Source organism: Corvus hawaiiensis, chromosome 1, assembly GCF_020740725.1.
Source record: "Corvus hawaiiensis isolate bCorHaw1 chromosome 1, bCorHaw1.pri.cur, whole genome shotgun sequence".
Taxonomy (NCBI): domain Eukaryota; kingdom Metazoa; phylum Chordata; class Aves; order Passeriformes; family Corvidae; genus Corvus; species Corvus hawaiiensis.
In genome coordinates this window covers 93,697,055-93,709,789 of record NC_063213.1, presented here as the reverse complement: position 1 = coordinate 93,709,789, position 12,735 = coordinate 93,697,055, and the positions used below count along the sequence as shown (strand labels likewise).

General features: G+C 55.7%; 1 protein-coding gene across 3 annotated transcripts in view; it reads left to right on the top strand.

The window, feature by feature from the left end:
* Positions 1-12,735, top strand: part of LOC125330980 (acid-sensing ion channel 2) — a 392,135-nt gene that overhangs the window by 366,706 nt on the left and 12,694 nt on the right. For all 3 annotated transcript variants that reach the window (XR_007205808.1, XM_048314765.1, XM_048314778.1), the window contains exon 3: positions 6,575-6,702. Coding sequence is in view for 2 of the 3 variants with exons in the window: in XM_048314765.1 (XP_048170722.1) it covers positions 6,575-6,702 (128 nt within the window). In the remaining variant the exon portion in view is untranslated. The remainder of the gene's footprint in view (positions 1-6,574; positions 6,703-12,735) is intronic.

Genomic DNA, 12,735 nt, shown 5'->3' with positions numbered 1-12,735 from the left:
GATTAAAAACGAGCGAGGAGCTGGAATATTGAACCCCTGGCTCCTGCTCATCCAGCAGAACCTTTCCCAGCCCTGCCTGGAAACCTGGAGCTTCCTGCTGCTCCTGGATGCTGTAAGGAGCTCTCTAATGATACCCACGGAGCTCCGGAGGTTTTGGCTCTCCTGCCTCCTCCTTTCACTGCCACACGGGATTCCCAAGGGATGCCGAGGTGGGAAGGGGATTTGTATTCCTTGATCGTGGAAGCTGCATCAGCTGGCAGGAGCATCCCTGCCTGCCCTGGGATGACCCCCGCAAGTGCAGTTCCCAGACATTTGTTCCCTCTTTTTAACAATTCATAGGAGCAAGGAGCTGGAATATTGAATCCCCGGCTGCTGCTTATCCAGCAGAACCTTTCCCAGCCCTGGGCTGGAATCCTGGCGCTTCCTGCTGCTCCTGGATTATGTAAGGAGCTCCTTAATGATATCCACGGAGCCATCTGGCCCCAGCTTCGGGATGCAAATGCAATATGTTCCCTAAAAATAGCACAGCGGCTCCGTGGGGTTGTACAACACCTCCTGCTCCTCGGGAAGGAGGGAGCTGGGAAAGGAGGGAGCAGGGAAAATCCTCTCCAGGCTGGGGAGGAGCTGGACGAGCTCTGGAGCTGCGGCTTCTTCCCCTCTCCATGGCCCAGGGATGGGGTGGGAGGCACCCAAGAAAGGAAAATGGGAGATAAATCAGGAATTTCTGTCAGGAAGCTCTGGGTCCCAGCCCAGGGTAGGTGGGATCTGGGATTTATCCTGGATATTTATCCCACTCGGTGCTGTAGGAATTCCAGAATCATGGAATGCTTTGGGCTGGGAGGGACTTCAAAGCCCATCCCATGGGCAGGGACACCTCCCCCTATCCCAGCCTGGCCTCGGACACTTCCAGGGTGGAATTCCAGAGGTGCCAGAGGGAAGCATTGGCTCCGTGCCCTCATCCCTTGGGATCAGATCCCGCTGCTTCTTTCCCAGCCTTTGCTCCATCCCAAATTCCCTGAGTGTCCCTCTTTTGCTGGCAAAGCCGATTTTCCTCTCTCTCCCGTTCCTGCCGTTCCCTTCCCCCGGAAGCAAATGGAAACGGCAGCGGAGGTGTCTCCACCGGGATGGCTCCAGACCTCCCTGGGCAGCCCCTCCCAGGGCCTGACCGCGCTTTCCAAGGGGAAATTTTCCCTAAATCCACCCTGCCCCTCCCCTGGCCCAGCCTGAGGCCGTTCCCTCTCCTCCTGTCCCTGTTCCCTGGCAGCAGAGCCCGACCCCCCCGGCTGCCCCCTCCTGTCAGGGACTTGTGCAGAGCCACAAGGTCCCCCCTGAGCCTCCTTTGCTCCGGGATAAATTTATTCCTTGAAATCCAGCGGGGCTGGGCTCGCTCTGCCCCCGCGCAGCCCCCGGGATGTCATTCCTGCCGTATCCCAGCGGGAACAGCCCCTTTTCCCGGTGGATGTGGCAGACGTCTCCCTTTTATCCATGAGGAAACTCCTTATCCCCAGTTGCTCCCGGAGCTCAGCCCACGGCAAAAACACCCCCAGGACAAATCTGGTTTTCCCTGGAAAAGCTGCGTGGCCTCAGCTGGGATCAGCCCTCGGGTTCCAGCTTCACCTCCCCATTCCCAGGCAGCTTCCAGGGAACTAAACCCCCATTCCGTGGAAACCAGAGCACACTCGGGCCAGCCAAACCGGCGGAACTGGTGCCTTCACAAGTCCAGGTTTTTCCAGGGTGGGATTGCAGCTCCTGCTTCCTTGGAGCCGCGTTTCCATGGCAATTGGATATTTTGTTTTAATCTGTAAATCTTTGTCTGGGAAAAATGCGAGCGTTGGGAGTTGGATCAAGGTTCCTGCCTGGATACAGAGGGGTTGGAGGGGCAGGAGATTCCCTGGGAGCACAGGGAACATCCCGGGATCCCTGGCTGGGATGAGCCCGCGGTGCCCAGCAGGGCCTGGAGCGACCTGAGGACACAAATCCCAGTCCTGCGCACTTCCCGGAATAACGAGAGGGATCTGGGTGGATTTTGGGAATCTCGGGGTTGGTGGGAACAGGGAGCACACCCAGAGCAGCTCGGAGGGCTCAATCCCAGTGCTGGGAATTCCTGCCCTTCCCAGGGGTCACACAGGAGGTGGGGCGGCTCCTGGGAAGTGGGGGATCCCTGGAAGGTGGGAATCCCCTGGAATTGGGAGTCCCTGGAAAGTTGGGGATCCCTGGGAAGGTTGGGGATCTCTGGGAAGTGGGAATCCCCGGGAATTGGGAGTCCCTGGAAGGTGGCGCAGCCCTGGCTCATCGTCCCCATGGTGACACCAAGCAAAGGATGCTGGAAAACCTTGGGATGAACTCAACGTCCCACGGCATCTCCGGGGCGTGTCTGGCCCAGATCCAGGTCCTTCCTTCCCAAGGAACACCCGGAATCCCTCCAGGATGCCCAGGAGGCACATCTGGGTCCCTGCCAGATGTGGCTCCCGGTGCTCCCGGGGCCGCTGCCCCCCCCCCCCCCCAAGCCTCTCCTAGGCTTTGGGGGCTCCTGGGGGTGGGAAGAGCTCCTGGAGACGCTTCCAGCCCAAGGAATTCCTTGGGAGGTTGTTCCCATTCTGCTGAAGGGAAACTGAGGCCAAGGACAGCGAAAATCTGGGAGAATCCAAACCCTTCCCAGCTCTGTTCCCTCTGCCCGGTGCAGGAGGAGATTGATGGGAATTGACTGAGGAATTCCCAGGTGGAGCCGTGTGGGACCTGCTCTGGCTTTCTCCAAGCAGGAATATCCCCCACGGAGCTGCTGGCTGGGATAACAATTCCAGAGGATAACAATTCCAGGGCTGGGGATAACAGTTCCAACCAGAAACCCCTCCTGGCTCCGGCTGTATCCTGATTTCCCAATAAATCAGTGCTGGCATCAGCTCCAGCTGTTCATTCCCGGCACAGGGACAGGGAAGCTCCCAGCTTTCGGCAGCACTTGGGATTTTAAATCCTGAATTTTCAGGGATGAGCTTGGTCCCAGCCGAGCTCTGCTGGAGCTCCTTGCCAAGTTTTCCAGGGATGCTCCTCCCAGAAAAGTCATGGCAAGGCAACAACAGGAGCAGGAAGCTGAGCTTCCCTCTGCAGCCAGCTGGGAGCAGATCCTGAATTAATCCCGGATTTAATTAAAGCTCTTTTAATCCTTCAGGGAAAAGAGCAGCTTGGGATTTGTTGAGAGCAGGAATGGGTTTAATGTAGGAAAATGCAGTTCTCTGAGGAATTTTGGATTATTCCCAACCCAGGATGGGCTAAAAACTGAATTTCTGGGCTCTGAGAGTGGGGCTGGAGATGAAGGAAGTGATCCCAACATCCCAAAGGAGGTTAAAAACTGGGAGGGACAGCCCAGCTCCCAAGGGATTGGGACTGATTTGAGTTTCCCTGAGCCAATCCCAAGATTTCAGGGTTGTTTCCCCCACACTGATGGGTGATTCCAAAAAATGGGCTGAGGATTTGTTGGGAGACTCTGCTGGGTGCAGGAATGGGAAAATGCCATTTCTGAGGAAGTTTTGAGTATTCCTAACCTGGAATGGGCTAAAAACTGAATTTCCAGGCTCTGGGATAAATGAAGTGATCCCAACATCCCAAAGGAGGTTAAAAACTGGGAGGGACAGCCCAGCTCCCAAGGGATTGGGATTGGTTTGAGTTTCCCTGAGCCAATCCCAGGATTTCAGGGTTGTTTTCCCCACATTGACGGGTGGTTATAAAAACTGGGAAGGGAAGAGCAGCAGCTCAGCCCCAGAGCTCCAGGAGGTTTTCCCAGAAAAAGCCATTCCAAGTGCTGTTAAAATTGGAAAAAATTGGGGAAAAAAATTTTCAAATTGGAAAAAAAATTCCTAAAATTGGAAATATGAATAAAATCATGGATGGGATTTTTCCTTGGGACGTTCAGAGTCCATGGAGCCCTTTGGGATTTGCTGTGTCCAGGGAAAATTCCTTCAGAAATTAATTACTCCGATCCCAGGTTTTTGGTGCTGCTGGTCCCTCCCTTTTCCCTCAATTCCAGGAAAAGTTTCATCCCCACTAAAGCTCCTGAATCCCAGCATGGACTGGGAATATTTAGGATGCAGTTAATGAGTTCTGATCCAGGCGTTTCCATCCAAGCTGGGCTTTTAACTTCCCTCTCCTGGCGGCAAGTAGAAATTTTGGAAGAAATAGACTTCTTAGGGGAAGGGACAATTTTTCCGAGCCAATTCCATGTTTACGGTTTCATCCCGGTGCAGGAGAAACAAGGAAAGCTGTCTGGGCTTGGCAGCTCCTCTAAAAAAAATCCCGTTTATTTTGTTCTCCTGGTTATCATCACTGATGGAATTCTGTAATTGTGGGGCTTTTTTCCAACGTTTTTTTCCATGGTGTGGCCTTTCCCTCCCTTTCCATGGGCGCCGCTGGCTTCATTCCAGGATTTCCCCTTTAAAATTCCAAATCCTGCTGGTTTTGAGGTTATTTTGGATACCTGCAGGCTGGATCTTGGTGTGGATGGACAGGGATTTACCCATGGATACACCTGGGCACGGCCCCTGGGCATGGGAAATCCGTGGAATTCAAGCTGGGGCAGGTGCAGAAATGGGCAGAGCGATTCTGGATGGAAAATATTTTGGGAAAACAATTCCTGTTGCCCAACAAATTAAACGAAACAGGAATTTTTTCATCGGAGGTGTCAGGGAATTACTGAGGGAAGCAGATGGAATCTCCTCCGGAGTGCTGGAAGGGGATCAACACCCAGCAGAGCCGTGGGGGTGGGTGGGATCGGCAGGAGCGGGAACAGCGGGAGCTGGAGGAGATGGGGGAGCTTGGGAAGAGTTTGAGCCCGGCTTGGTCTGGGATTTGGGCAGCTGGAGCAGATCCCGGGATGCTGTGGGGCTGTGGAGATGAGATGGGATTGGGATGGGACTGGCATGGGACTGGGATGGGATTGGGATGGGATTGGGATGGGACTGGGACTGGGATGTTCTCCATCGTCAAAGGCATTTGGGAAGAGCTGGCAGGGGGTTGTTCCCCAAACTGCAGGAATGTGCGGATCCAGAGCAACTCCTGGCTGGGGCTTTGCTGAGCTGGGAGGTGACGCCTCGGAGGGGCTGGAAGGGGCAGGATCGGAGCACTGGGATGCTCCCGTTTATCCCAGCAAATCCCAGCCTAAACCCATCCCCACCTTTGCTTTGTTTGCCTTTGGAAGCTCCTGGGTGGGCAGGGTCAGTTTAGGTGGGATTTGGGGAAGGAATTCCTGCCTGGGAGGGTGGGACGGAATTCCCAGAGCAGCTGGGGCTGCCCCTGGATCCCTGGCAGTGTCCCAGGCCAGGCTGGACACTGGGGCTGGGAGCAGCCTGGGACAGTGGGAGGTGTCCCTGCCAGGGGTGGGGTGGCACTGTGGCTTTAAGGCCCTTTCCAACCCAAACCATTCCATGATTCCATGATTCTGTGAGGAAAATCCTCTTGGGAGAGGGCGGCAGATCCCTTCGCCAGAGTTAAATCCGGAATCCCTGAGATCCACAGAACCTCACCCAGTGTCCCCTGATGTCCTCTTGTCCCCTGCCCATGTCCTCCCAGCCCTCTCTGCAGCCCCTGGAGAAGCAGCTCCTGGCTGGGAATGGTTGGGATTCCCGGCTCCCGGGATTCTCCCGGAGCTGTCGGAAATTGAAATGCACAACGAAATAGTGGGGAAATCCTGCGGAATAGTGGGAAGCTGAGGAATGATTCATTCTCCTCCAGAAACTCCTGGGATGTGGAGGTGGCACTGCTGGCCACCAGCGTGGATCCAGATCCGGGAATGTTCCAGGTTTAGGGCAAATGGGGCCTCGTTAACGACTTCCTCGTCAATGCTGGGTCCCAGATGGAATCCCGGCTTTGTTGGGATGTGAGAGCAGCAGGAATCCCGAGGAGACGAGGTGACAGCCTGCGGGGCTGATCTGATCCCATCAATTCTGCTCCTGAAGTCACTTTGGGACTTCTTCCCACTCCTTTGAGTGGAAAGGAGGGACTGACCTCGAGTTACTCCACGTGGATTCGGGATGTGGGAACCTCCCATCACCCGAGCTCTGATGTGTCCAAGCCCAAAAGGCTTTTCCAGCTTGGAGCAGCTACCAAACCCAAAATTCCTTGGAATTTAGGACATTTTTGATGTCATTTCATGACCAACATTCCCAAGTGGCCTCGGGCTGTGTCAGGGATGGGACAGCAGAGGGGCATCCATGAATCCATGAATCCTCAGCACTGGAGACCTCAAGGAGCGTGGGAAGGGCTCGGGTTGGGGACGGAGGAGCTGGTTTGGTTTGGCGATGTGGGAACATCCCCAAAGTGTCCTGGGACTGAATTCCAGTGGGAAAAGGGAGGTCCCCTCCTGGTTTCTCTTCCTTGGAAGTTCAGCCCAGGCTGGAGCCGCTGGGATCAGGAGCCGGGATGCTCCTGGTGCCGATGGGAGGTGATTTGGGATGAGGCCCGGGAGTGGGCTGCTCCCAGCAAATCCTGCTGCTGGATTTCCTCCCTCAGATCTCAGAGATCCGATCATCCAGGCGGGAACATTCCAGCTGTTCTGGAGCTCCTTAACCTCCCCCTTCTCTTCCAGAGGAGACGACGTTCGAGGCCGGAGTCAAAGTGCAGATCCACAGCCAGTCCGAGCCTCCCTTTGTCCAGGAGCTGGGATTTGGGGTGGCCCCCGGATTCCAGACCTTTGTGGCCACCCAGGAGCAGAGGGTAAGTCCCAAATTCCCGTTCCAGCCCAGGATCCCTCCAGGGCTCCGTGGGAAAGGTTCCTTCTCCATGATTGATGCCCCTTGGATGCATCCCCGTCGTTGACAGGTTTTTGATGCCTTGCTTCAAACTTCCTGGGATGGGGGCAGCTTTTCCAGGTTATTTCCCATGCGGTCCCGCAGTCCTGCATTCCCGCAGTTCCCCAAAGTCCCACAGTAATTCCAGCTCCAGGAGGGATTTCATCCCTGGTGACTTCCCTGCTTTGCTCTTCCGTGGTTGGAGTTGAGCCGCAGCAGCTCTGAGTGTTGGGTCCTGTCCAACCCGCTGGGGTTTTCCCAGGAAAACACATTCCAAGGGTAGAGAAAGAGGCAGGAGGAGAGAGTTTCCTGATGGAGAACAGTGGGAATCTTCCAGATGACACCAAAATATCCATGGGATTTATGAGAAACTCTGCTGGGATACCTCGGAATCACCGGCTTCCCTGGAAACCAGCAGAGACACATCCACAGGGAGGGATGGAGGGATGGATGGAGCGATGGATGGATAGAGGGAGGGAGGGAGGGAGGGATGAGGGGATTGACCCCAGATCCTCCTCAGGCACATGGAAAAAAGCCAGTGGAATAATTCTTCCCCCCAGCTGGACAGGGATGGATGGCCAGGGATGGGCAGGGATGGATGGGCAGAGATGGATGGGCAGGGATGGATGGGCAGGGAGGCCAGGGATGGATGGGCAGGGATGGATGGGCAGGGATGGATGGGCAGGGATGGATGGGCAGGGATGGGAAGGGCAGGGATGGGAAGGGCAGGGATGGGAAGGGCCGGACAGGGCATTGTGTGGTGCCTGATGCTCAAAGATTTTGGGAACAGCTCCTGGAGCTGGCCCCACCTGGCAGCTCCAGCAGTGATGGAGAAGATTTGTCTTCCTTAAAAATCCCATCCTGGCGAAGATTTGGGAGCTGGAGCCTGCGGAGGGGATCTCCAGGACTTTGGGTTAAATTGGGGCAATTCCGGGGCTTTGCTGCAGCAGCTGGAAACCTTCCCCATCCCAGAGTTTCCATTGAAAACGGAGAATTCCAGTCGGGAGAACATCCCTCCCCAAAGCCCCACATGCCCCTTCCACATGGGAGGGGCTGAGGACAGAACAGATTTTGGGACTTTCAGCTCCAGGGTTTCCCTTTTTCCGTGGATTTTGTCAGAGTTTTGCTGCTGGGAGAGGGAAGGGCTCATTCCTGGGATTTTCTGACTGGTTTGAAATCCTCTGAGGGCTCCAAAGCCTTTTCCCAGGAGAGCTGGAGGGATCTCCGGCATTCAGCTCCCACCCCAATCCCTGTTCCCAGAAAGTCATTTTTAACCTAATTACAGCCATTAACAACCTCCTCTAATTAATTATCCCTCGGGGACTTTCTGGGCTTCCCCCACCTTCCCGATGTGCAGCTTTTATCCCAATCCCTGGTTCAGTCTGGCTTCCTCCAGCTAAAGCTCTCCATCTGTGCTGCTCCTTTAATAAACCAGAGCCAAAGGTGGAAAAGCTCCAGGAAAATCCGCCAGGGACTGAGCCCAGGCAGTTATTGGGGTCCTGACCCCGGAGTTTTACACCCTGGGCCATAAAAGAAATGATCCTGCAGCCGGAAAAAAACAGGGATAAAGATAAAGGGGAGTTCGTTTCCCATCCCCCAGCTCAGAGCAGCCTCCAGGATTTAAAAGCTCTTTTTGCAGGGATAAAAAGTGTGGAGTCAGGAAGATTTGGGATGGGGGGAGCTGTGGATCCTCTGTGGGACAGAATTCAGGGTGTTGGGGGGTTCATTCCTGGCTCTGGAATTCCTGGAATTCCATTCCCTGTGACCCAGCTCAAAGCTCTCCCTCCCTTCCCCATCCCACTCTGGAAATCTGAGCATTCCCTGGGTTTTGCTGCCTGAATTCCTGCTTTTCCATAGGGGCACCTGCTCGGCCCCAGTGAGGATTCACATCTTGGGACCGGGGGATAAATCCTGGTTTTTCAGAGCTTCCCCAAATCCCCCTGTCCAGGCCAGCTCTGGCTCCATGGCTGGGATCTCATTAAATCTCCCTTCACAGGGAGCTCTTGGGCTGGAAAAACGGGAATTAATGGGAATTAAATCAGCTTTTCCTCCTCCTCCTGCAGTGGCTGAGCTCACGGGTCCTGCGGGGAGACCCTTTTGGGATGCATTTCCCACTTTGGGAGTTGATTCAGGAGTGACCTCGGAGGGACCTGGCAGGGCCGGGGTTGGAAATGCTGAGTCAGCAACAAAAACCCCCCCAAAAGCAATTCCAGCCAGAGATTTGTCCATGAAAAGTGGTGGAGAGGTCAAAGAGGCCAAGCTGCCCCTGGACTCATGGCCAAGGGAGATTTTCCTGGCTAAAAAAAGCGGGATTGTCCAGCCTGGAGGGGACACCGAGGGTGACTAGACTGTGACCTTCCAGGACCTGAAAGAACTGCAGGAAAAATGGAGAGGGAACATTTCCAAAGGCCGGAGGGACAGGGAATGGCTTCCCACTGCCAGAGGGCAGGGCTGGATGGGATCTTGGGAATAGGGAATTCCTGGTTGGGAGGGTGGGGAGGGGCTGGGCTGGAATTCCCAGAGCAGCTGGGGCTGCCCCTGGATCCCTGGCAGTGCCCAAGGCCAGGCTGGACATTGGGGCTGGGAGCAGCCAGGACAGTGGGAGGTGTCCCAGGGGTTGGAGCTGGATGGGTTTAAGGTCCTGCCCAGCCCAAACCATTCCAGGATTCCATGAGATCTCAGACTGGAGCGATCCCTGAAGTTCCCCAAGGAAAGCAGGGGCAGCATCCGGTGGATGATTGGAATCAAAACAGGAGACTCCAGAGGGAGGAGGCTGGAAAATCCCCCTGGATGCCGCTCTGGGCCCGAGTGCAGAGGGGAAGGAGCTGGAATGGTTCCCATGGATCCGGGGGCCCGGAGCTGCTGCCGTGGGCTCTCACCCCATTTCCCATGGGATGACCCCCCACGGTCCCATCCCAGCCGTGGCTCCCACAGGGATGCTCAGGGATCTCCGGGAGCATTTTCATGGCAATTCCTGAGCGGATGGATGGGGTTTGTGTGCTCGTGGATGGGAGCTGGGCAGGAGCTGGCACAGGGGAGGATCCAGCACCTCCAGAGGGATCCCAAGGCAGGCCAGGACCCCCTGGAATTGGGAATTTCCTTTCAGCTCCCAGCGCTCCGATTTGGATGGATTCCCTTCCATTTTTCCCCTTTCCTGGCACTTTCAGGTGAGCCTGGTGTTGGGATCTGCCCCTCCAGACCTTGGGAAGCTGCGCTATCCCTGCGCTATTCCCCTTTTCCCTGACCGTGGCACCAAGGCTTGGACGGACACACCAAAATCCACATTTTTAAGGGCTGATCCCGTGGAAAAAGAGAAATTCCTCCTTCCTTCCCCTTTTCTTGGCTGGTTTTTGCAGCATCCCAGCATCACCCAGACCTCTTCTGTCAGGAATGGGATTGGACTTCCCAGCAGAGCTGCACAGGGCATTCAGGGGGGATGGAAAACACCAGGAAAAGGGCAATTCCTGCCAGCTTGGCCACAAAGATTCCAGAGGCTGCAGTGAAGCCCCGGGTCCGAGCTGGAGCAATGCTGTGTGCGGAAGTTTTATGGGATAGAGAGCAGCAGGAGCTGCAGATCCAGAGTGGGATTTGAGAGGCAGGAAAATGGGATTGGGAGCTGGCAGTGATGACGTGGAAACCCCAATTCCCAGTCAGGGGGGAGCACTGGGATTTGGGAACTGGGAGGAATCAAAGAACATTTCCCATGTTCGAGGTGGCATTTTACACGGGCTGGAGGGACAGGACACAGGGAATGGATCCCAGTGCCAGAGGGCAGGGCTGGATGGGAGATTGGGCAGGAATTGTTCCCTGGGAGGGTGGGCAGGCCCTGGCACAGGGTGCCCAGAGCAGCTGGGGCTGCCCCTGGATCCCTGGCAGTGCCCAGGCCAGGCTGGACATTGGGGCTGGGAGCAGCCTGGGACAGTGGGAGGTGTCCCAGGGGTTGGAGCTGGATGAGCTTTAATGTCCCTCCCAACCCAAACCATCCCATAATTCCATGGATTTGCGCTTCCCAACCCTTGCTCCGAGCATTTTCTCCCACCCACGGTCTGACCTCTCCTGGAAAAACGTTCACCCCCTGATTTCTCTGTTTCCCTCCATCCCACAAACTCTCCCCGTGGATTCCCTCCCGTTTATCCTGAAATTCTAGATTAATTCCAGCAGGAGATCCCATGAAACCAACCCCACAAAGCCTTCGTGGCACAGGAGCAGCTGGAACAGGAGGTGGAAGAAAACCTTGGATTCGTAGGGCAGGGGAGGGGTTTTGGTTGGAAAACAGAGTTGGGAAGGAATTGGGAACAGATGCAAAGGAAAAGGGGTTTGGAGGGAAGGGATGGGATGAGGCAGAGATCAGGAAGGGAGGTCGGGAAGAACCGTGGGATCCGAGGATGAGGGAATGGTTTGGGTTTCCAGCTCCCCCTGTGCCCTCTGGGAAAGAGGATTTTATAAAAAGGTGGGAAAGTGAGGACAGGGAAACCTCAGAGTCCAACCGCCCCCAAACCGGGCACCTCCGTAGGGTTTGGGAATTGGGTCCAACAAATCCAGCCAGAACTGCCCGGGAGAATGGGGGGAAGGGCCTGGCTCCCTCTGGATGCGCCTAGGGAATGAGCGGAGGGAGAGGCAGAGGTTGTTGGAGCAGGGCAGTGGGAATCCCCATCCCGGGGGGATTTAACCGGGGTGGATGCAACCTCTGGGGTCGTGGGGCAGTGGTGCCAGGGAACAGCCGGACTCAATCTCAGAGGGCTTTTCCAACCTTTATAATTCCCTCATTCCATGTCATTGGGAATTTGAGGCTGAGTTTGCACCGGAGCCACCGGCCCGGCTCATCCAGGGGGAGCAGGAGTGGGAGCAAAGCTGGGATGAGGCTCCGGAGGGGCTCCCTGGACTCCTCATGGATCTCCAGGAGGTTTCAGTGCTGCCGTTCCTGCTGGATTTGCAAAGCAGGATCCTGGAGCTCCCAAATCCCACGTTTCCCTGGGCACTCGTGAGCTCTGTAACAGCCCCGAGTTCTGCTCTGGGGGAGCTCCCTGGGGCTGGAAGGGTTAAATTCATCCCTTAAAACCAATTCCTCAGGAAGGGAGCACATGGAAAGGAACAGCCGGGATGGGAAAGGGGCTGGATGTGGGAACAGACAATTCTGTTAACTGGACACTGTTAACCAGGAGCTGGGATCAGCCAGCCCTGGCTGCTCGGGGTTTCCAGCATTCCACAAGGGCTGGAGCTGCCTGGGATGGGAATTCCATGGATTTGCTGCTGTTTGGGTTCTCATCAAGAAGCAGAGAGCTCTGGGATGGGAATTCCATGGATTTGCTGCTGTTTGGGTTCTCATCAAGGAACAGAGAGCTCTGGGATGGGAATTCCATGGATTTGCTGCTGTTTGGGTTCTCATCAAGGAACAGAGGGTTCTGGGATGGGAATTCCATGGATTTGCTGCTGTTTGGGGTCTCAGTAAGGAACGGAGGGTTCTGGGATGGGAATTCCATGGATTTGCTGCTGTTTAGGGTCTCGTTAAGGAACGGAGGGTTCTGGGATGGGAATTCCATGGATTTGCTGCTGTTTAGGGTCTCGTTAAGGAACAGAGGGTTCCAGTTGTGGTTTCATTGGGAACAAAGAAAACCCAGCCCGGGTGGGGTTGAGATGTTCAGGGAGGGGTTGGATCCTTCCTTGGGATTGCTGGAGCTTGGTGGCATCAGCCACGTGTGGGGGAGGCAGGAATCGGTGCCAGATCCATCCCAGAGCCAGAGGGACATGGGGCAGGAACAGGTTCTGGCACTGCCCAGGCTCCCCAGGGAATGGGGACATTCCCGAGGGTGCCAGAGCTCCGGGAGCATTTGGGCACCGCTGCCAGGGATGCCCAGGGTGGGGTTGTCGGGATCCTGGGCAGAGCCGGGGCAGGACTCCATCCTTGCAGGATCCTCCCAGCTCAGGATATTCCAGGAGTTTATGAAGCTGTCCCAGGATG